Source organism: Typopeltis vanoorti, chromosome 1, assembly GCF_054136105.1.
Source record: "Typopeltis vanoorti isolate ZY-2024b chromosome 1, IOZ_Tvanoo_1.0, whole genome shotgun sequence".
NCBI lineage: Eukaryota > Metazoa > Arthropoda > Arachnida > Uropygi > Thelyphonidae > Typopeltis > Typopeltis vanoorti.
In genome coordinates this window covers 49,044,591-49,070,883 of record NC_143549.1, presented here as the reverse complement: position 1 = coordinate 49,070,883, position 26,293 = coordinate 49,044,591, and the positions used below count along the sequence as shown (strand labels likewise).

Below are 26,293 nucleotides of genomic sequence, written 5' to 3'. Positions count from 1 at the left end.
CAAGAAAAAATATTCTGGTTTAAACAACAAAGAAAAGCAGTATCACATGTTCTCTATAGCAACGTCTATTTGTGTTCTAATTGTTGCGTACCGGAAGAAGTCACAATTAACATTGCCGTGGAAACCGGTAAGTGCTGTCAGGGAGACACACAGCAACTAGGTAGTCATAATAACTGTGGCTCTATATAATGATCTTTTGGAAAACGTTTTAAAGCTGCGATAGAACTTTAGAAGCTTTCGTTATTGCGTAAATATGCCTTTGTTTAATAAAGTATGTTGTATAGTAGTTTCAGTTGAATTATTGTTTCTTGTCACTAAATTACTAAATTAATGTATATATTCTTTTCGTCTCGTTCTTAGAAATTAGCCTTGGATCATCTCCGAAGACAACTCCTGTACAGACCGTTAGTCCAACGGTATTACCTAAGAAGGTTTTAAGAGCCCGTTTTATGAACGAGATGGTTGCTATGGAGAAGCAGAAGAAAAATGATGATGATAATCGGTCAGTGAAAAGTGCCAGTCCATATACTTGTTCCAATAGTCCGGATGAATTTTCCGAAGATCCAGTTAGTCAAGTTTCCCTTAATTCTGCATTTTACGAACCTGTATCTCCGGTACCATATCCCCATCACATGGAAACCCCTGCAGAAAGACAAGCTAGAGAAAGAGAAGAATCCATTTTACGCACTCTCTTACTTGATTCATCAGGCAACGCTATACCCCCACCCCCTCTTCAAAGTGCTGATGCCAAAGACACATCGACCCCTATTATTACCAAAGTGGTTAGTCTACATGAGGGAAAAGATATCCCTCATAAAGGACAGCTAGAAAGGAAAGGTGTCGTGTGTGAAGTGTTACCTTTGACCCCTCCGACTCAAGAAGAATATTTTCATTACGAAGAACAGCTACCTTATCAGCTAGAGAAGCCCCTCAATAGCAGAAATTCTTCGCATCAACAGCAACAAGCCATCCACACATCTGTGATACGGGAGAGTCCCGGCGATCAATATCACCAACCGCATATCAAAAGCCATACCTCGTTTCGCGATAATATACCTAAAGGAGAAGAACCGTGGATGAACGACCCGGCACAGGTTAAAGAAAAGATTCGTAAACTGAAAAACGAAGTAATATATTTACAGTTGATCGCAGAACAGAAAGAAAAAGAAAGAATTGCTATCTTGTGCTTTAAAAAGTACAAAGAAGAGGTGTTAAAGAAGATCTACAGACTTCATGCCGTTGGAAAACCTGAATTGTCCCGGACGAAGACGTCATTTCCGAGCGAAGATATCTCCAATATTGGTGGTGTGCCACCGAACCTCTTAAACACTATGCCTCATCTAGAAAGTGGAAATCCTTACGAAAAATCGGAACCTTACTTAACAGGGGGCGCCACCTCCGCCAACCAGCGTCCTAGTTTTCTAGCTCCGCAAAGAGAAACATGCCTGGTGAGACCAATGGTTGCCAGAGATGGTGGAAAAATCCCTCCTTCTAGTGAAAGATTGCCAAGTGTGGAAGCGCTGGTGGCTAAGGCCAATGAGAACTATGGTGTTAATCTGGGTAGCTTAGGAAACGCAAACAGAAGTGATCTCTCTGCCAATCCTAACACAAACGAAGGCCAAATTTTACATCAAGTGCTAACAGCTGGAGAATGTAGAGTTCCGAAGGAAAAGCAAAGTTCCTTACCATCTACGTGGGCTCCTCCAGAAGAACAAAATGTTCAAGCAACTACTCTCTCACCCAAAACTACATATCACTCTAATCTCATCCCATTGAGGACCGTTGTGTCAAGGTCAAACTTAGATCGAATGGAAGAAACGTATAATCGCAAATGCGACACCTTCAGAGACCATCCTCCAATCGGTGCCAATCCTGTAGGATCGAATTCCATCAATCGCACACATCAATCGTCAAAGATAGTACCCCAAATAACCTCTCCACCCAACTCAAGGAATTGGAACCTACAAAGCGGTAGCACGGTGCTGTGTCCTGCACCCCCTCCACCAGCTCAACCCCCATCGGACATCTATTATGGATCAATGTCCCAAAAAGCCGTCAGCAACAGCGACTCTGGCTCTAGGATCGCATACTCATCTCCAGTCAGTTGTCCCTCTACGTCCAGTGATACTGCATCTCGTACATCGACTCTTCCCTCATCTGTGGCTACAAAACATTCCGTAGGGATGCGCGAGACTTCAGGAATGCGCTCTTATCACGACGATGGAAAACAACGATTACATGGGACACGTACAGGGATGCAGTATCCTCCTACAGAGAGGCGAGATGAGGTAAGATTATGTTCTTAAATGTAATGAAAGATATTTGGATATTTTAATTAGCTTAAATTCATATATTGATTGAAAAAAAAGTAATAAATAAATAAAAATAATCGCTTTGATTGCCTAGGCGGGGGGGGGCAGAGACGTCTGTTATCCTACATCATATTTTTCTGCAATTACGAAAACAGTGTAGTGTATGTGCGTGGGTTTATTGCGACACATAAGGGCGTATTCAAGGACAACTCATTTAATAAGGTCATATGTGGTAGTGAATCATGTCATCCACCAGTTAACTATTCATTTTGTTATTTTTTATAATGCATTTTCAGCGGCCCAATTAGTAGGAAACCGATACGAAACAAATCATAAAGATTTGTAAATTTTTTGACAGCGATTGAAATAATAACTACCATAAATAATGTCTTAAAGAAAAATAAATTGAAATACTGCATATTTTTGTTTATTTTATTAAATTTAAATTTACGGGAATGGGTGATGATAAGGGATGTTAGCGTTCTGTTATTCTATGCCTGTAAATATTAAATGGCTCAGACATTTTAATCTTAGTATTGTTATTGATTGGCTGTGCTCATTTGTGGTGTAGGGATAAAGTCAATTTATCACGAGCACGTGTTTTAAATAATGCTATCATCCCTAATATACTAACATGACTTATATACCTTACCGAGTTTATAATTTTGTCGTGTTTGTTAAAAAGAGAAAAATAAAACTACAGGAAATTACAAGAAAAATAAATCAAAGAGCGAGTCTTGCATTATTACTATGAATATAATTATAAAACCTAAACAATGAAATACCGCTACGGTAAACAGCTGATTGGAAAACAATGCGAGATGTGTTGTTTGCTGATCTGAAGATATCTAACCAATTATATTCCAGAAATATCTTCCTATGCAAGATATCTAACTTTAATTCATAGTGACTTGCGAATTTGTTGTTGTTATTTATTTCCAGTATTTATGAAATATTTCTGTCTATTTTTTTTTTCTTCACGTATATTCGCATTTCATTGTAATTAATTGGTAACTATTAGACAACAATCTACATTGGATCACATAAAAAACATAAAAAAAATATTCATCATAGACAACAATTATATTTTCTGGTGCTTCCACTTGCATTCTTTAACATGAGTATGTTAAAGAATGCAAATGTTTGTATTATATTATTTATATAATTATGTTTATATTACTTTATTTATTCTTATCGTATTCTTTAGAATCATCTTTGCTTATTTCTGAATTATATTTATTCATAAACGTTTATAAATATTAATTAATAAATGTATTTTAGGAATTAACTTAAATCACAGAATTGTATACATTTATCTTCATGTGTGATTTTTTTTTCTCCATTTTGGTTTCTTTCAAACAATTTTTTATTGGTATAAATTTACCATTTTCATTAACTGTTTGTCGGATTTTTTATAATCATTATTAATAAATAATTCTAAACAAAATATTAGGAATTCTATTGTTTTAAGATCGTCCTCTTATATTTACAATTTTCTAATATTTGCACTTAAATACATTGGATTTTATTTTACATAAGTCGTATTCTAAAATAGAAGCAAACCTGTTTCTCATTTGAGATCGACTAAAATGGGTATCCAAAGAGGGTAATGGATAGCAATGCTGTAGCCAATGAAGTTCTGGCTGAGGCTCTGCTATTGATGTTACCCTCCTGCCATGATCGGAGCTTTATATAGCTCAATAACACCTTATCCTTATACTGTCCTCTACAGATAACGGGGAATATGAAAAGCATTCTTGCTTCGCCCTTTTAAGCTAGTAATATTAAGGACTTTCGCATTTGAATTTTTTGAATATTCTTTTTTATTCTATTTGTATTCTCATCAATTCCTATTTTCTATCTCGGCCATTTATGGTGTGTCTGTTGTTCATTTTTTAGTTTGATTATTTCTTTAATTTCATCGTCTGCTATTTCACCTATAAATTTTCACCTCCCGAACTCTGCTACTATTAGTCTAACCGAAACGGTTTCGTAGTAGTTTACACACTGAACAAAAATTTAAAATTGTGCGTGCCAACTACGAAGATTCATGTGTAAAGCATTTATATTTAAGCGTGTCGTAACATTTGTGTTTAAGGAATCAATTTTTGAGAACTTGAATAAATGTTTACAGTTCAAGAAGTGTGGTTTAGTTCTAGGGAATGGCCCCAACTCACTACTACTTATCGGTATATATATTTTTATTATTATTCTAATTCAGTTTCTGCCTTCTTGTGATCTTGCATTTGAGGTTATTTCTGAGAGGCCTCTGGACGTTGACCCTTATTATCAGAAACATGTAATAATGTTTATTTGTCAATATTTGCGCAACTTTTTTAACACTGCGTAGTGGTGGTAAATGAGACTACTGTCATGGCAACCAAGTTGTTTGCTTTTCCAATGCTATATTCAAATTCAATGCCGTTAGCCAAAGTTTCTGGTAATTTCAGACACATTTTTTATCATATAGCCTGTTTTTTCGTCATTTATTTAGAATACGAAAGGTCATATACAAATGCGGCCTTTTTTTTGAGAAAATAAATGTATTAGGATTGTTTTTTTTTTCTCGTTCACTGTGTGTTTTGTATGCATATGCCAAGTATCTCTCTCTCTCTCTCTCTCTCTCTCTCTGATTAAGCTAGATTATTATGTAGTTAACACAATATAATATATATATTATAATATATATATATATATATATATATATATATATATTATATTAAGGTTTCCAAGTAATTTTATAAACTTGGTTTTTTTACTCCTTCTCCCAAGTAAGCAAAACAGTTAAGTTTGCGCCTGAACGTAGTTCAAGTCTAAAGGTAGTGCAACACCAGAGCAACTCGTTGTAAAGGTGGGTAAAGCTCTGATCACTCTTATTAGTATTTCCTATAATGTAAACCACATCTCACTAAGAGATGTACACTGTTATACATTACGGGTGGGGGGGGGGGTCAATACCCAGACCAGTTTCAACCTTTTTTTGAGGTCTCCTCGATGAATAGCTAGACCCTTAAATACCAAGGTTTATATATAAGGACTGGCTTAAAGGGGTGAAGCAAGAATGCTTTTCATCTTCCCCGTTATCTGTAGAGGACAGTGTAGGGATAAGGTGTTATTGAGCTATTAAAGCTCTGATCATGGCAAGAGGGTAACAGCAATAGCCAAGCCTCAGTTAGAACTTCATTGGCTACAGCATTGCCATCCATTACCCACCAAGGTTTTTAGTAATATCAACTTTGCCTTATCAACTTTGCCTATACAAGTTGCTACAAGGTGCTTTTACTTTGAATAAGAAACTCTAGATGTTTTATATATTGTATAATATATATATATATATATATATATATATATATATATATATAATTACAAAGCCATAATAAGACTTTCTACAATCACATAAATTCTTGTACACTCCTGGAAGCTGAGTTGGAAGATGTTTCTCTTTAGGTTTGCTGAGTATTGAACGAAGTTTTGGTAGTGAAGCAAGTTAAACTTCTTGAGAATCTTTGAGAGTTTTCGTGAAAGAGAGCTAATGTAAGGCAAAGAGATGAAGGCTCTTGGGGAAGAGGGACTTTCAGAAGTAGTTGAGTGACTGGGGGGAAAGAAATTTGTCAATTTTCTTAGGAGAGAAACCATTATTAATAAAAGTTTTTTTTAAGAAAAAGCTATTAACTCCTTCCATCTTAAACCAAAATACTGGTATCGCTATATTGATGATATTTTCCTCATCTGGGAAGATGATGTCAACAACCTCAATTTATTTTTAGAGCACCTAAACAAGTGCCATTAAAAAATTTCTTATACCTTCGAACTGGAATCAGATGACTGCCTCCCCGTTTTAGACCTGAAACTTACCAGATGTGCTGAGAGTATTAAAATCTCAATTTTTAGAAAGCCTACTCATACTGATAGATACCTTCATGCTTCCTCCCATCGCTATCCCCCACAAAAATTTGGTATTAATTCCACCTTAGCTCACCGAGCCAAATCATGGCTTACAGAAGAAACAGAAATTGAAAATGAACTCCTTTTTCTTAAAAAAAACTTTTATTAATAATGGTTTCTCTCCTACAAAAATTGACAAATTTCTTCCCCCCCCAATCACTCAACTACTTCTGAAGATCCCTCTTCCCCAAGAGCCTTCATCTATTTGCCTTACATCAGCTCTCTTTCACCAAAACTGGCAAAGATTCTCAAGACGTTTAACTTCAAAACTTGCTTCACTACACTTCCAAAACTTCGTTCAATACTTAGCAAACCTAAACAGAAACGTCTTCCAACTCAGTTTCCAGGTACAAGATTTTATGTGATTCTGGAAAGCTATACTATGGCCAGACTGCTAAATCCATCCTTCTACTTTTGGAAGAACACCGTAGAGATATCTCCTATAACAGGACTAGAGCCAGCGCTCTCTCTAGCCACGTTCTCTTTTCAGCTAACTCAGACGAAGGCCGACAACACATTGCGAACTGGACTCAAACGTCTAACATCGATGTGTGCTATGATGACCTCGAGAGAAAAATTGTCGAATCCAGGGAAATTTCTCTAGATTCCTCTCATATCAACAACAGCCCGAGTTTCAATCTTCTGACGCACACGTTGCCTCTGTTAAGTACTATACGTATACGTTTGTTTGGAACTCAAGCTTGCATCTTGTTTTCAAACACGCTACTGTCTTTTTGTACTTGTTCTGTTATTACAATTTTAAGTCTCTGTAATTCTTTATATACTTCTTTGATTGTGATACCTGAAGATGTTGATCAATTCAACGAAACTATAAACTAGTAGTATCTTTTCAAATATATATCATGTCATCTTTTTATCTCTCGGTATCAGTCATTAAAGCTTTTTCATATATATATATATATATATATATATATATATATTATATTAATATTCATTATTTACTCGGTAGAACTGTATATAAAAAAGGAATTTAAATGACTCTATACCGAGAATGATAAGTTTAATGTTAAGATACAAATAGTTTCGTTGAATATATCAACTTCTTCAGGTATTACAGGCAAAGAATTAAATAAAAAAATAACAGAGACATGATAAAATACATTAACAGATCTAGTATAAAACACACAAGTACATTTACATTTAAAAGAGAGGAAGGCGTGCTTGAGTTCCAACTGACGTTGACTACATGCGAGTGCTGGCGTGAGTGCGCCAGTATTGGGCAGTGGCAACGTGTGCGTCAGAGATATTATAGCTAAGGCTATTGTTAATATGAGATGAATCAAGCGATATTTCTCTAGATTCAGTTATTTTTCTTTCAAGTTCATCATAGCACACATGGATATTAGAAGTTAGTGGCCAGTCTACGAGGTGTTGGCGGCCCTCATCCGAATTGATAGAGAAGAGAACGTGGCTACAGTGAGCGCTGGCTCTGGTTCTGTTGTAGGAAATGTCTCTTTTGTGTTCTTCCATTCGTAAAAGGATGGATTTGGCTGTCTGGCTGTAGTATGGTTTGCCACAATCACACAGAATCTTGTAGACTCCTGGACACTGAGTAGGGAGATGTTTCATTTTAGGTCTAAGTATGGAACGAAGTTTAGGAAATGTAGTGAAGCAAGTTCTAATGTTGAATTTCTGGAGCATTTTAGCAAGTTTTGGGGAGAGAGAGCTGATGTATGGTAACGAAATAAAAGCTCTTGGTAGAGAAGAATCTTCAGCAGCAGTTCAGCGGCGGACAGAGAGAAATTTATTAATCTTCTTAAGAGAGAATCCATTGTTAACAAAAGACTTTTTGAGAAAATTCAGTTCGTAATCAATTTCTGTTTCATCTGTAAGTAACGATCTGGCTCGATGTGCCAGGGTTGAAATTATACCAAACTTTTGTGGAGGGTAGTGATGGGAAGAAGTATGAATTATCTGTCTGTGTGAGTGGGTTTCCTAAAAATGGAGATTTTGATATTTTCAGCGTATCTCGTAAGTCCAGAAAGGGAAGACAGTCGTTGGATTCAAGTTCACAGGAATACATTGAATACAGATGAGGAATACATCGTCAATGTAACGATACCATATTTTAGGTTTAAGACTCGAGGAATTAATAGCTTTTTCTTCAAACTCCCAAAGAAATATATCAGCAAGAATCGGAGAGAGCGGACTGCCCATAGCTAAACCTGAGTTTTGTTTATAAATGTTGTTATCATATTTGAAGTATCCTGGGTTCACACAGTGAGAGAGCAAGGAGAAAAATCTTTGGATAGTTTCATCTGGAAAAGTTTAAGAACCTCTTGAGTAGGTACATTCGTTTTGCTAGGAAGACCGCTCTTGAAGGGAGTTTATCTACTTCTTTAGACTCTTCATCTTGGAACAATTTAAAAGATATTAGCGCTCTACAAGTTTCTAAAGTCCAGAACACAAATAAAATTTAATCTAATCAGATAATTTAATTGTGTATATATTATATTATATTGTATTATATTATATTATATTATATTATACATATATATAAATAATAGTAATAAAATAATAATATATAAATAAATAATACATATATATATATATTATCCTTATAGTCCTTATAAGGACTGGCTTAAAGGGGCGAAGCAAGAATGCTTTTCATCTTCCTCGTTATTTGTAGAGGACAGTGTAGGGATAAGGTGTTATTGAGCTATTAAAGCTCTGATCATGGCAGGAGGGTAACAGCAATAGCCGAGCCTCAGTTAAAACTTCATTGGCTACAGCATTGCCATCCATTATCTTCCAAGGGTATTGGATTGAATGAATCAATCACCGCATCTCACGGTCGATTGATTCATTTTCTTTTTTCATATATATATCCTTATAGTCCTTATAAGGACTGGCTTAAAGGGGCGAAGCAAGAATGTTTTTCATATTCCCCGTTATCTGTAGAGGACAGTGTGGGGATAAGATTATTGAGCTATTAAAGCTCTGATCATGGCAGGAGGGTAAAAGCAGTAGCCGAGCCTGAGTTAGAGCTTCATTGGCTACAGCACTGCTATCCATTACCCTCCAAGGGTACTGGATTGAATTAATCAATCCTCCGGTCCCCTCTCTGGAGGAGATATAGATGTGATTAATTTTTTAATTTGGAGATACTGTATATTAGGGTTACCAAGTAATGTTATAAGCTTGGTTATTTAACTCCTAATCCCAAGTGTGCAAACAATTAAGTTTGCGCCTGAAACATAGTTCAAGTCTAAAGATGGTACAACACCAGGATAACTCATTGTAAAGGTGATCAGAACAGTGATCAGAACTTTACCCACATTTACAATGAGTTGCCCTGGTGTTGTACCATCTTTAGACTTGAACTATGTTTTAGGCGCAAACTTAATTGTTTGCACACTTGAGATTAGGAGTTAAATAACCAAGCTTATGACATTACTTGGTAACCCTAATATACAGTATCTCCAAGTTAAAAAATTAATTACAAATATAATATAAACTCGGGTTTTTAGTCAGTTTATATTAAAAATGAATATATATATATAATAACTGAAGACCCGATCGAACAAAGGCTCACAAAGTTTCTCTAGTCAGTGACTGGAATAGAATTTCTTGTTTGGCTACCCCCCAAAGCAAGCTATCTAAATAGATGTTGGTTAGAGCTGAATTTTAAATAACGTTAGAGCAGTTACATCGTATATATAGTGCATGCCACAATAATTATAAAATTTCATACTGTATATATACACGTTATTTATATTTAAAAATTGAAATATGAAGAAAAATCATTTTCATTTTAACGCATTACATATGATTGCAATTTTAGATGCGTTCGGTACGATATTCTCCACTCATGCCTGTTAGTGGGCCTGTTCCGTACGGCGGCCATAGTATGCAGTTAGAACTTGACAATACAGCAAGCTGTCCACCGTGTATGGGATGTGGAATAATGGATGCCAAATTTCTGTGTTCTGGCTGCAGAAAACATTGGTATTGTAGTCCCGAGTGTCAGGTGGGTTGCATTTAATAGTTTATTTATCAGTTAGTTAGTTTCCAAATATTCAGTAGTGATTTCGCTAGCTATATGCTAGAATCTATTTAATGATATCCGAAGTACTACAATCAAAATACATGGATTATGTACAAAGTTATTTTTTTTAAATTTTATATTTTACATATAAGGTTATCATGCTTGTTTATCCGTTAATCTTACTTTTTGAACATCACCTTTCATTAGGGGATTGTTACTTAACATTATATGCATTAGTATTGATTCCTGAACAGGCTTGTTTCTTAGCACAATTTCTTCCCCCCCCCTTAAACTAAGATAAATGAATTTAACCTTGCTAAAAATAACCTAATCATTTCGTCGTATATATAACCAATGGAGCATAGCTAAATAATTCTACTACTGAAGCAGTTTGTTGACATCTTATTCTATTATTGCTAATAATAAAGTTGTATTTCTGTATAAGTCAAGCTATGATCTGTTTACAGCTTAGTGCACAATAAATTTTATTTTAAAAATTCCATATTAACTTCACTACAAATATTTGTTGGGTTTTTGTTTAAAAATATGTGTAAATGTAATGAGTAAAATTTAACTACTTTAAATTAATTTAAATTAACTACTTCTAGCTTGTAACAGTTTAGAAAAAATTGCAATATTTTAATAATAAATTTTTTAATAATAAAATAATAAAATTTAAATTGTAATACTTATATATTTTACATGTTAAACAAATATATCAGTTATAATTTATTATATAATCTTTTTTAAATTATGAAATGCTGTTCAGTTTATATTTATTTATTCATGCAATTTTATTAGAATTAGAATTAAAGTATCGTTTTTGCATATGATTGAACAACTTTTTACTAAACAAAATATTAATGTAATATTTTTAATTGGATATGTATCTTTGAGAAATGGCGCGAAATTCTGAGATGTGTGATTGGTTCTTCGATGGCGTTAATTTCTTTTAACATTCGTAATCCTCTGCTCTGTATAAGTTAATGAAATTCAGTTTTATAAAGACTAAAATTTAGCAAAATTGTTACCGTTAAACTTTATTGGTTAATATTAATATGTCATTGAGATGATTATAAATGCATTTTATTATTAAAAATAAGTTTACAATAATAGGCATAAACACTCATGCAACTAGAAACCTTTTACCAAGTAATGGTTCTTATGTATTATACTATTTTTTTCAACAGACGCTTCTCTGGCCTGAACATTCCAGAATTTGCCCAGGCAGATCGGTGAACTCACAGTCAGAAACATTTTCCTAGTCTGAAATAAATATTCGACACCACAAGATGACGTACATCACGTGCTCATATTTTTTGTGTAATTGTTCAACGAAAGCATATAAATAAACAGCAAATAGAGAAGTTTGATCACCCAATTTGGAAAGAAATATACATATATAAAATATGTGCACAAGAATTATAAATGAATATGTATAATACTACAATTTGATATAAAAATTGTAACTAGTTTTCTAATGTATAAATATATTTCAGTCAAATATTTGTGAAAGAAAGAAAAACAAGTTTGTAGTAGTTTAACACTTGAAGGTATGGACTCCATGGAAACTTACATCAACTGCGGATTATTCCTAATGGACATTTTTGTATATTTTTCATGGTGATATATACATTTTAGTTATACAGAATTTTCTCTTTTTTGTTATGTGATATTAATCACAGATGTAAAGTATATTAAAATGTAATTAAGCAAGTAAAACTTGCTTTATATATATATATACATACACGTTTCTTTTCCCACTCCAAAAGTCACGTCTCTGTGTGTGTGCTTATTCCATTTATTTATGAGTTTTTTTTTTTTTTTTAAACTATTTTTGTTTGTTTTGTTGGTCATCATTGGAAAACAACCTTTATACACTATTTTTTTTTAATTAAAAAAACTCTGTAAACAGAGTTAATTACGGAAATATGTATTATTTCTAAGTGTTAAATTCTATGCACACACATTCAAGATATTTTTAAGAATCAAACATATGTATATAAAAAAATAAATCAACACATTAATAAATAAATATATTTAAGAAATTTAATAACTCATAAAAAATGAAAAATAATAAATGTATATTTATTTTACCGTTATTTATTTATTTATATACATATGTATGAGAAATGAGTGTTGTCAATGAAAGTCTCATATCATGTTCCTGCAAAATTTTCATATGCATGTAGATTTTGACCATATGTGCAATAAAACCACAACCATCTTTAAGTTTGTTTTATTATTTGATAATACACACACTGGAATATACAAACTATCCATTGTACTTCAGTAATACAAACATGCATTTTATTGTTAGAAATATAAGTACACCTTAAGAGACGTGTGCATGATGATGATAAAAATACGCGATTTGCGAATGATGTTGATGGTATTCTAGGAAGATACATACAAATACCAATAAAAAAATGCAGAGCTGATATAAAATTAAGTACTAGTTACTAGGGCCAGTAAATACAGATCATTTTTATATTCCCATGATTTCTCAACTATTTGTCGTGAAGTGAAGGTCCTTCCCCCTCCCCAAAATGCTTACACTAATGGAGAAAAAAAGATGAATCAACCTTAACTGATTATGTTCAAATAAGTATTCTATTTCAGTAAATCACACACATTTTTTGATATGTCAAAGATTGTGTGTGTGTGTGTGTGTGTGTGTGTGTGTGTGTGTGTGTGTGTGTGTGTGTGTGTGTGTGTGTGTACACACATTCATCTTTGAAAATTCCACACACATTTTTGAGTTGCGTGGTTGTTACCAATAAAAAATACAGAGTTGATATAAAATTAAGTACTAGTTACTAGGGCCAGTGCTAGGGCACTGTTCCCCAATACTAGGGACAGTGGCGCACCAAGAGGCCCTGGCATCCCCAAAGAAAAAAGGGGAAAAATTTCCAAAAATATTTTTCTAATTAAAATTCATTGTTTTAAATGTATTTATGTTGCGTCATGTCTTCTGTGTCGTATGAACACAAGGCGAACAAAGTAGTGCTCGGCACCACTCCCCCCCCCCTTAAGATTAAATCCTGAGTGAGCCATTGACTAGTTCTATAGGTTTACAAAGATTCCGTGGAATTGGGAGTCATAAAAAAAATTAGGCGGACAAAAACCAAGTTATCCATGAGAATAGTAATAATAGTGCTAAGAAAAAGAGTATTATCAACTGTGCGTATAGTCAGAAATTTCAAACTTTTTTGCGCTGGGTGTGTTGGCCTAAGTTTACTTATATTGCAATATACGAGATATTCATAGTTCTATTGTCCTCCTTCATCCGTTCTTTTGAAATACAAAGATTAAACCATGACAGTCATTATCCTATATTATAGTTCAAAGAAGATAGTCTACTGCAAAATAAGTTTTTTTTTTATTATTATCATTTTAAGTCACGATATTACAATATCGAAATTAAATATTTAATGAAAAACAAAAGAATCTGAGTTTTTACTCTAGTGAAATAGTTTAAGAGAATAGTTTAAGATTTTTTCATCTAAAAACAAGTTATCCGGTCTCACACGGAACTGAAAGTCCAGGAAGACGGAGGAAACACAGAACTATCATCCTAAAGCAGAAAACCAGCCAGAAGAATAGCTGCAATTTACATACATAATACACTGATCTTCTTAGTTCATAGTCTATTTCTTCAAGATATTATGCTTATTGTAAATGGTACAGATGTAAATATTCTTTACATGTAATCTTCAGATAGGGGTATTATGAAGGACGTAGTTCTACTGCAAGAATATTATACTGAACTTGATAATTACAAAGTATAAACAACGTTCTACCATGGATATCTGCGGTTAACTGGATTATCGACAAAACTTGTCGATCACGGAATATACATTTGATTCATCGTCATCTATATTCTTCACTCGTTGCTCTTCCATTGCCGTTGCAAAAACAATGAATGGAGTGGATGTCAGCGCACTTTTCGCTCGAAAGCTTTTTCGGTATCCAACAGAAGGCAATTCAATCACTGTCAAAAAAAAAACAACAACTTCAAAACTTCCAGGAACGCTTGTAAGATCTATCCCAACAACTAAATGACGTTATTCGTTAGTCAGGTAACAGTACACTACACTACCGCCGATTGAAAAATGCGAATATCCCCCCCCCACCCACCCACACTCACACTTCAAACATTGAATCATGTTAACAATTTTGTTTTGTTTGTTTAAAATTACTGAAGTAATCAATCCTTAAACCTTGGCAGACCTTCTATAATGTGTTTTCTTTCGTTATGTTTCTACGTTGATGTTCAAAATTTAAGTAACGAACATTATTTCTAAAGATTGCAACCGCAAATTCAGACGAATCAACTCAAGGCGGTTTGTATAACTGACGATTTCGAGTAGAAAGCGAGTACACATTCATATTTTCGAATCGCGCACAAAGGAATCACGTCGTAGCACTTAACAGGATTTTAAAGACTAAGCTAATTGAATTGTGTTTGAAGGAAGCTCTTTTCGTAAAGGAACAAAGTTGCAAACGTGGATGTCTTGCAAAGTCTCAAAGACATCATCTAGATGATTTCACGCGGGGAAGAATTATTGGAATGCTTGAAGAAGGCCGCAGAATTACTGATATTGACAAACAGTTTGGAATCTCGCATTACATAGCGTTGTATACAGGCTCTGGGCAGCGTTTCAAACCAATGGAATGTATTCCCGACATTTGGTAAGAGGTCGCCCTCGCTCTACCGCGGAGTATGAAAACAGGTTTTTGGTTATAACAGCAAAACGTAATCGTAGGTCAGCTTGTAAGTCGACCCCTCCCCACTTCAAGCAGAAGTACGCGGATATCTTGACAAACTGTGGCCAGACGTCTGCGACAAGTAGGCCTATACGCCCGAAGGCGTGTGGTCTGCGTCCTTTTATTGACAGCTCATAGTAGAGCACTTTTCAGTGGTGTTGTATCCATAAAAATTGGACAAGACACTCATGTGCTAATGTACTCTTTACAGGTGAGAGTCGTTTTGATCTTTCCTTCGATTCTAAACTACATTCGATCTGGTATGAAAGTGGTACTGCTTACCATAGGGTGGGGAGGCAGCATTGTGCTTAGTGGTTACACCGAGCTACAAATGCTGGAACAAAGAGGCTATGACTGGTGAACGATATTGCAACGAGGTTCTTCAACGTAATATTCGATTGTTCTGTGGTGCTGTAGGCGAAGAATTCATTTTCATGGATGAAAATGCCATACAAGCAGTGGAGATACTTCTGGAGACCGAGGATATTAATCAAATCGAGTGGCAGCACGCTCCCCAGATCTCAATCCTCCATAAAACACTTTGGGGGGTACAATCAGAGACGCATTTCGGCTCGCAATTCCCTTCCAGAAAACAAACAAGGCCCTTTTCCTTGCTCTGAAGGAGGTGGAGCGGGCCAGTTTGCCTCAAGAACTCCTGAATCACTGGGTGCTAAACGTGGTTACGTTGTGAGCGCTGCTTCGCAATTTGGTGGACATTTTCCATACCTACATGTCTCTCAGCATAGTTTTCTGGAAGCACTGTATATTAATTCCAAAAGTTACAATTTCTTATGAATTGTAATTTTTAGTAAAAATGTAGTTCGTCCTTAGCTTTTTAACACTAGTGTATAAGTTCTATTTATTTCGTGGCAGGGATGCCTCGTTAACGAAGTTTCTGCATACTACATGTAGTATTTGCTATTATTTGCTAATATTGCACTATTATCTGATAATATTAAACCATATATATATCTTGTTATTATATATATTAATATACCTAAACCATATATATATATATATATACAGGGTGTTCGGGATAAATTTGACATATTTATAATTAATTATATTTTTCCGTAAGTTACATGTATTAACACACACTTCTCTTCATTTAAAAGTTTGGACCCTTCTTCATTCATATACAAGATGTCAGAAAGGATGGATAGCTGGAACCCACCTGAATCATGGAAGAGAATAACTTGTATCATGATGATTCGTGCCCGCCATCAAAATAAGGATATTACGACTGCTGCCCAATGCTCCCTGAATACAGTAAAAACAATCAGGCATGAACTAGAGACTTGCAATGGTGACTACGAGGATGTAGCAAGAAGAAAGATCCCTAGCAGACGATCTGATTGCGTTCGTACAGCAGAATTCCTCGCAAATCTGCAGGAACAGGTGTTGAAGAACCCTGGCATTGGAATTCGGGCTTTGTTCGTGGAGTTGCTAACTGTAGTCAAGCCCTGGATAACAAGGGTAGCCAATGGTAGGCCGTATGTATGGCAGCAGGATTCGGCCCCTTGCCACACCTCTGGGAAAAGTCAAAAATGGTTGTCTGAAAATTTCTACGACTTCACCAGTCCAAATGTTTGGCCTCCAAACTCCCCAGACCTTAACCCCATGGATTATTTTGTATGGGGCACAGTTGAAAAAGACACCAATCGCACTTCCAGTAATACAAAAGCCCAGTTAATGGATAAAATTAAAACAGTTTTTGCGGCCCTTCCCAGGGAGACTGTAGCATCAGCTTGTTCGAGGTTCCGAAGCAGAATTGAAGCTGTGATCGATGCTAATGGTGGTTATTTTGAGTAAATCTTGTTGATAGTATTGTAATTAACTCTGCCTGTAATGTTTTTTTGTCAATTCATTAAATTTAATAGATACAAAGAAGATTTTCTTTTTCCTTACGAAACTGTCAAATTTATCCCGAACACCCTGTATGTCTTGTACCTCTGATGATGACAGTCCGATGACTTGCAAAATTTTGCAATGTTTCCAAAATTTACCCGCCTATGATAAAACGAGTTAGTTCTACAGAAAATTTATTGCTTAAAGTGAAAGAAGGTATTTAAATAGTCCTTTATTGTAGCAAAATTTTGTTAACTAACAAGAAATTCGTATATAGCAGGAGGGATTTACGTACGTGTACAATAACTGCATCGTTAGGATGGATTTATGTATGTGTACAATAACTGCATCTACTGATCCAATACGTGTGTACTGCTTTATTCCAATGTTGAATGATTCATCAACGAATAAATGCTTATATTTTATATCATAGCTTTGTTCTCCTAAATTCTGCTTGGAAGTGTAAATAACATATTAACTAATATTTTATCTATCTAAAGTTACTTATAAAATTTTATAATGTTGATTAATAAAGTACCCTTTTTTTAAAAATAATATAAGAGGCTACAATAACATTATTCATTTGTTAATCAAACTAAGAACAAAAAGATCAAATTTTATTAGTTTTTTTTATTATTTTCGTTTAGTCGATATATTCAATTTCTTCTTTGTCAATCGAGTATTAAAGTATTCTTAAAGTATTCGAAAAGTACTTCAAATCATTATTTTATAAGTTTTAATTACTTATTTCCAGCTGGATAATATCAGACAATACTAAAATAAACGTCTTACATTTGGTATTTTAAAAGGAATTTAATAACAAGATAAGTGCATTATTTCCAAAATTGGACTATTTTCGTAACGTAATCCCAGGAACATTTAATTCATTTTCATTTTTAAATTCATTTTCTCAATTGATTTCAGAGAGACTTAATTTGCTAAAAGTCACTATGTGTATAAGTGCGTGTGTAACACATGTTGAACCAAATGAATGATGTCTGTCTTTTTATCTTGATTGCGCAAACGAATCTGCCTGATATTGAACATGATTTTAAGTGTTGCAGTTTTTCAATTTAACAGGACTTTGAAATGTTTTTTTTTTAATAACTAACTATTATTGCTTTTTGCATTATCCATCTCAAATATGGAAGACAATAAAAAGATCGAGCAATTTTTAATGTGAATCCAACTCTCCAAAAGCTTGAAAACATGTAATAGATCAATATTAGCATCGTTAATGGTTAGATGACCTTAGATAACCCTAAAGGTTAGATAATCCTAAATTCTTACTCTGAACGACAAATATAGAACTTTTTCCGGATACTTAGCATATCCAATAAGCAAGGTATGGGTGGTGGTGGTCTCACAACAGAAAATGAAATTCATCTAACCTAAAGACAATTCGCAAACATCCATAACAGCGTTGGTACTCGAAGCCATGGCCTATTGGTCAGAAAACGGAAGCGCTATCTCCTTCCTCTAATGAAACCAGCAAGAAATGGTCCATCTTAGTGATTCAGGTCGTCTAACCAGCCGCCCATGTGCATTTCAACCAATCTGAGAACCTTCGCTTAGTAACTCACAGGCATTTATTTCAGCAGTACAGGATTCAGTCTACCGATGCAATACAACTATTGAGCAAAACTAGATCTACTGACCTATAATCACAAATGCTGATGCTCTACATTGGTTACAATAATATACCTAGAAGTGGATTATAATGAAACTAGAACACTTTCCCCAAAGATGAATATTCGTCTAACTGAAGAGTGCTAAACTGATGATCACGCTGCGACATTTTCTATCAACATGTTATTATACCTGACTATTGGCTACTATTCCCACAGATGACACCGTTGTAGTTAGCTCAAAGTTCTTCCACTAGATTGTGCTTTATTCATAGATAGAGTTGAATATGGTGGGTCATTCATCAAGCTGTGGTTTGTAATACGAAGTAGGACTTTGTAGAGCATGACTGCGCATTCTTCTCATTAAAGAAATTGCAACCTTCAAAGAGCAACACTTCCACTTCTTCAATCTGAGTCAGATTTCGAAAGTTGCTGGTGAAAAGTAAACAGTGAGCAGAACTCAAACCTCTGAATGGTTTACTAGGTTTCAAAACTGGAGTGATGTCTGTAGAGACGATGTTTGCTAAGAATACAGGCAGATGGAAATGTGGATCAAATCAAAGTTCCATGAAAACCGAAACACTGTTATCCTCGAGTTAGCTAGTCAGTTACATCTTTATATGTATCAGGCCGAAGCATTTTGGAAGAAGACGACAATGTTCTAATTTGTTGGTAGGAAAGAAAAAAAACGACAGTTGCTCTGAAACGGTGTTTGCTTTCTAGATCCCTTGTCATGCGACTTGTCGACTTGTTTTGTTTTTCAAAAACTAAGAAGAGTTGATGAGACAATCATTATTAGAAAACCGATGCCATACTTATCAAGTTCAAAATACAGATTTCTGATTTTTTTTTTTTAACAGGTGCTAATACTAGTCCCTGTGTCAAATCGGCAGGAGAGAATTTCGAAGGAAATATATCTTTATTTTATATAGATACTGCAGTGCAAAATTTTAGGTCATTCATCTTAAGATATTATCTAAACATCGCTTTTCGCACTGTTCATAAAAGATTTCCGTTTCCAATATTTGTATATTTTACATTTATTTTAATATCTAAAACATCTGAAAACAGCATTAAGATGACACGGTGACCATCGATCGCTTATTGTTCCGGACACGACACTGAAACAGGTTAAAGTGGGCTACGTTTGTCATAAAAGGTTTCTATGATAATTCATACATTATGCCATCATTCTGAACTTCTTTTTATTTCTAGAAAGAGAGAAAGTGTGAAACAGTTAACAGGTTTTCGCATGAATGGCCGGGCCACCGACATGTGGAGTGCTGGATGTGTGTACAGAGTGTCAAAGAATGTATTGACAATTCTTTACGGATTGATCTATTGAGATATTCAAGAAGAAAATGTGTTTCTATCGATATAAGTACGATTACGGAAATGTTATCTGACGATTTGGCTGCTACGTTGTCTGCCTAATTATGAATTATAGTGTGGTGTTTGCAATTCTTCTCAGAAGTTGTAATTATTGTCCTCTCACCATATTATTGAACTGACTGTTTACTGATGAAAATAAGTCGGCCAATTTTTGAAATGAGGAGACGCTGACATTTGTTTAAACAGTATTTGTAACGACAAAGCAAAAGCTACTTTTGACGAATACTGAAAACAATTTCCGGAAAATATTGTCACTATATAAAAATTAAAATTTTCATTTATGAAAAAAAAAATGCAATTTACATTTTTTTTAATGCGCACCAATAAAAATTTCTGATTTATTGATGTACACCGATATTTTTGTGAAAAAAATAATAATTTGAAAAAATGATCACTTACATAATAATAGAAACATTGTTTAGTGTTATATACTAAACAATGTTTATTCGTCTTCGCGAATTCATATTTATTTAATGCATATTTTTTTATCTATAATTATCAGGTAAAATATTACCGTTTATAAAATTTAAATTAATATTTCTTTCAATAAATTATTTAGTAACAAAACACCGAATATTATCCTACATAAAATAATAATAAATTATTCTATTTTATACTGAGGGTAATGGATGGCAATGCTGTAGCCAATGAAGTTCTAACTGAGGCTCGGCTATTGCTGTTACCCTCCTGCCATGATCAGAGCTTTAATAGCTCAATAACACCTTATCCCTACACTGTCCTCTACAGATAACGGGGAAGATGAAAAGCATTCTTGCTTCGCCCCTTTAAGCCAGTCCTTATAAGGACTATAAGGATAGAGCTTTTTATGGAGAGGATTTTGAGACAATCGACCGTGAGATGGGGTGATTAATTGATTCCATTCAATCCAATACCCTTGGAGGGTAATGGATGGCAATGCTATAGCCAATGAAGTTCTAACTGAGGCTCGGCTATTGCTGTTACCTTCCTGCCATGATCAGAGTTTTAATAGCTCAATAACACCTTATCCCTACACTGTCCTCTACAGATAACGGGGAAGATGAAAAGCATTCTTGCTTCGCCCCTTTAAGCTAGTCCTTATAAGGATAAGGTCTATAATGTCCTTATCCTTATAAGGAAGTCTTAAAAAGGACCCTAAAGTCCTTTTTAGGACTTCCAGGGTAACAAATGGCAATGCTGTAGTCAATGAAGTTTTAACTGAGGCTCGCCTATTGCCGTTACTCAGCCATGACTAGAGCTTTTAGCTCAATAACACCCCATCTACACAGATTTTCTTCATTCAGAGGACTGGATAAAGAGTCGAGGACCCAGTTCTTTTAAGATTTTAATGTTTTTTTTACTTCTCCAGCTGAAATTTATGACATTATGAAGAATTTAAAGAATAAAAAAGCTCCTGGGCACGATGGCGTATCCAACAAAGTTATTAAACTACTACACCGAAAGGCTATTGTATATCTTGCGACAATAATAAATGCTATGTTCAGGTTCAAGTAAGTTCCATGGAAGTTGGCAGACGTGGTTACTATTTATAAGCCTGGCTAGGATCATCAGCAGCCTCATAGTTATCGTCCCATAAGTCTGATTTCTAATTTGGGCAAAATAGCAGAAAAAGTTATCCTTTCCAGAATTCAACTTTCAGTAAAAAATTTAAACATTCTTCCTACAGAACAGTTTTGTTTTCGCCAGTTTCATAGTACCACTCAACAAATTCACAGACTAATCGAGTTCATTACCACAAGTTACAATTGTCACCAATACACCAGAGCAGTTTTTCTTGACTTAGAAAAAGCATTCGACAAATTTTGGCACTTTGGACTACTATACAAGCTGATTTTAGCCGGCATTCCATTAGATCTAGTCCAAATTATCAAATCATTTCTTAGTGGCAGACGAATGCAAATCAAACTAAATGATATATTATCTACCCAGCGACGAACCTTTGCAGGAGTGCCTCAAGGGTCCCTACTGGCACCAATACTTTTCTCGATTTACATGGCGGACATCCCGCAAAATCTAATGTCATCTATGATTGCCCTCTACGCAGACGACACAGCTATACCAGCCAGATCTATTAAGCCGCACTTTGTCACCAAGAAACTACAAGAAAACCTGCTGAAATTAGAGCACTGGTTCTCCGAATGGAGATTCCAAGTAAACCCTCAGAAGAGTATCGCCTATTCTCTTCACTAAAAATTCAATATCTCCCAAAGATGACATCTTCCTATTTAATACCAAGATTCCCTGGAAAGCAGAAGCCAAATATCTCGGTGTACTGCTGGACAGAAAACTAACCTTCAGTCCACATACAAAAGCCTCATGTACAAAGGCATCAAAAATTATTGCACCGCTTTACCCTCTTATCAATAGGAATAGCAAGCTGGATACCAAAATTAAACTGCTCCTTTATCAGTTGATGATTCGACCTATTATTACTTATGCGTCCTCATCCTGGAGTCACACCTCGAGTACAAATATCCTCAAACTACAGAGAATGCAAAACAAATGTCTTCGGATGATCTTAAACGCACCATGGTATATCAGAAATGTCCAACTCCACCGGGATACAAATATCCCCTGCATCTACTCTTTCCTGCAATCTTCAGCAGTAAAGTTCTCAGCATTCGTGACATCCAAATGAAATTGTACAACAAATTATGACGAAACAGATTTCTCCAAATATAGGAGACCTAATGCCATCCTAATTCCTAACGAGGATCTATAACTCGCACCCACCTGGGCAGAGCACTTAACTCATAAACTTTTCCCTACACAGCAACCTTATCAGATAGCAGGGATTATAAAAGCATTTTGCTTGCCCTTACAGACAGCAACGTCTTGCGTCTGGTATATAATTTTTTTTTTGATACACGGGTAAAGCAAGAATGCTTTTCGTCGTAGAAGAAAATGTGTGCATAGAGTGTTATTGGGCTATAAGCTCTGATCATGGCAGGAGGGTAACGGCAATAGCCGAGCCTCAGTTAAAACTTCATTGACTACAGCATTGCGATCCATTACCCTCCCTGGGTACCCATTTCAGTCGCCTCGTACGACATGCGTGAGCTACAGTGGGGCTATTCTTATCCCGTCGACTACACAGTAATGTTGTTATTTGTTTTATATATATAATAATAGCATTAGATATTGGTCTCTCATAACGTTATTTAATTAACGTCATAGAACATCATGAATTGTCTAGTATAATATAATAATTACAAGTAGAATTGCGTGGAAACCATACAATTTATACAGAAGATGCCAGGTCAGAATTCTGAGCTTAAGAAATTAAATAGGCAGTCCTAGAAAAGAAGAAATCATACCGAAAGTTGGTGTCAAGTATATCAGCATGTGCTCTGAGATAATAACAACAAAAATCTTAGAAAGATATGTAAGTTACAAACCAAACCTGACGAGAGGATATTTGGTAAGAATTTAGAATATAAATATGAAGGTCTCAAAATGTAAAATGATATGAGATGTTTAAAGGGAACATAAAAGCTGATATAGATGTCTAGAGTGGTGATGTGGAAAATTTTTAAATGTGAAAGCAGCTATATTGAAGGGATAGAAAAAATTCAAGATGAGTCCAGTCAGAAGTGTCTATAAGAAGCACCCTGAAAGCTGAAATGTAGAACGACAGCTAGACTTGGTGACATTCGACCAGAAATGTTTAAATATTAATGCGTGGGCTATCGAGCATAATTTAGAACGTGTGATCATAATGTAGAATTCTATATGGCTAGTGTACTTATATGTAGAAAGAAAAATAATACTGAATATTATAATCACTGAGAAAAATGCTTTCTGAGTATTCCTAGTAAAATTTATGCTGGCATTCTTGAGAAGAGGTTAAGAAATATTGTGGAAGGGAAAATTGAGGCAAAAAAAGGAATTTTTCCCAATAATCAGAACCAGATTTTTTCCCCTTTAAAACAAATAGACTTTAAGAATATTAAAAGGATTGAAATTTTTTTTTTTTTGAAAATTTAAATTTAAATTTGGATAAGACATATGATAATGTTCCAAGAAAAAACTCGTAGTTTATAGCACGTTGTGAGCCATCATTCGCAGCTGGAGGACCTGTAGGAAAATGCTATGATGCAAAATTAAGCGTAAGACAAGGAAGGATATATTCTCTTTCTTGTTATTCGTCATCTATATGGATCATACTGTAAAGAAAAGTAACATTAAATCTGATATCAGAATTGAAAATGTTAAAATCGCAGTTCGTTACTTCAAGACAAATCGCTTCATAATAATTAGTGAATCAAGTATAAAATCTTCAGCACAATTAACTAAACTGAATAACTGCTGTAATAAATTTGGTATAAAGTTTGCTTAATGGTGTTATCATAGATATCCATACCTACCACGGCATAGATATCTTTGAAAGTTTTTACTTCGTAGATAATTATTATAGCCAGAAAAGTTTTGTGTCCATATCCAAAGGTTTCAGTTATCTAGAGCACCCACGATACTTACCCTGACGGATTATACTTCTAGAGAATAAACCAACTTTCTGGAGAACATATGTAATTATTAGACAAGTAGAGTGGACAGTGGAGCAAACTGGGATTCCATGGTGATGCTGCTATGTAGTCATAATAGTAGTAATATTCCAAGTGCGCAAGTCCAATGCTGCTTTATTTATTGCTTAGAATTCCTAGAATGATTTTTAATGGTAATTCAACTAACCTTGACTTTGGACTTGATTTAAACACATTGTACCCAGCTGAGGACTCTGAATAATAAACATCATAAGGATATTTCGTGTCTCCAGCAATCAAAGTAATGTGTGTGTCAGACCTGGAAAAAGAAATGAGCAAAGCAATTTTTTTAAATGTTCATTTTAAAGCAAATTCATATTCATTCTAATCTTTAACAAAGTCGAACAAGATTGTTGCACATTACAAATACCCTCTCTCCCTCTCTCTCTCTCTCTCAATCTCTCTCTTTCTCTTTCTCTCACCTCTTAAATTTACAATTATTAGAATCTAGCTCTGCGGTAGTTCTTAACGATTTTCTCCTTTTAATTTACAACACAAACTTCTTCATTCCAGAGAATTTCCTGGCCACACAAGGCGAGCGGATATTGTTCCTTTAGGTCTTTGACCTTTGTTTAAAGGAAGCGGATGGCAATTAGGATGTTAGTGGAATAACTCTAATCAGTAAGCAGAAGGGGAATTATCAAGAAACTACAAATGGAAGTTTCCATACAAGTGTCCTTTGTAGTAATGACTTATAAAATACATAATTCTCCTCTCCTGAAAAACCGCTACCAAAAATACGTAGAATAGGTTTCCGTTTTTTCTAAATTTAAACTACTATTTTAAAGCTTTCATATGCTACATAATGTATTTGAATTTTATGACGATATCTTTATACGCCTGTAACTAAATTGATTTTTGTGATTTCTTCGAAATATTTTTATTTTTGTAAATACAACAAATCAAAATTTCTATCAACTTAAAATGTTTTATCTAAAGAAGAAAGATTGTAGTTGCAAATGCGATATTGAATTTTAATGAGATGTCATTTCCTGTTCATCTTTTATCGATCCACTGCAGGATAGGCCTTTCCATGAGAGCCTGCCAATGACATTTCTTTTCCAAGTCATTTCTACAAATCACACGATTTAAGCAATCTACTGTGATTGTGACTATTTTTCATGCATGGAATCCAATCCAGTACTACTTTTGTTTATCATTGCTTTTGTCTTCGAACAATATGCCCAACATATTAAAGACAATATTGTGTTAAAGACAATGATGTCCGATGACTTTGGTTTTATATATGATTTGATTTGGTTTGATGTATGATGTCAGAAACTTTGGTCCAATTTCTTATCCAAGTATTCCTTTGGTGACCCAGTCTTGTGATGCGAAGCATATATGTTTCTGTACTAATGTGTGTTATTCTTAGTTTTCGAGTTTCTTTGCATTTAATGTCCATGCTTTAGTCATATGTCAATATACAGAGAATGAGCTAATTAATTTTTTTTCCTTTTCAGGCATAGTGGTAATTATCTTTTGAACATTGCTTGTAATTTTCCAAATGGTTTCTGGCCAGCCATTGTTTTGACCATGGTATTTTGATCAAATGATATCCGTTGCCCTACGTATACTTAATGATTCACTTATTCAGTTTCACAATCATCGTTTTTTATTATTTTCGTCCTTCATAAGGCACTTTTAAACTTAAATGGGGTCTTCTTTATTTCATCTGTAGATCTTAAAACCAGTTTTTATCGAATCGAAACGTTTTTCATAATCAATGAAATCAAGACATAATGGAAGGTAGTATTCATTTCATCGTTCAATCATCTGTTGTACAACATGAATATGGTCCATTGTACTGAAACCACTTTTAAAGAAACTGACTATTCAATTGGT

The 26,293-nt window shown here is 34.6% G+C and overlaps 1 protein-coding gene across 1 annotated transcript in view; it reads left to right on the top strand.

Annotated features, from left to right (window-relative positions):
• LOC150109958 (uncharacterized) overlaps window positions 1-12,498 on the top strand; it is a 33,593-nt gene extending 21,095 nt beyond the window's left edge. The window contains exons 4-6 of the mRNA XM_090397414.1: window positions 361-2,288; window positions 10,063-10,248; window positions 11,457-12,498. Coding sequence (XP_090253540.1) covers window positions 361-2,288; window positions 10,063-10,248; window positions 11,457-11,531 — 2,189 coding nt within the window. The 3' untranslated portion in view covers window positions 11,532-12,498. The remainder of the gene's footprint in view (window positions 1-360; window positions 2,289-10,062; window positions 10,249-11,456) is intronic.
• The last annotated feature ends 13,795 nt before the right edge of the window (window positions 12,499-26,293 follow it).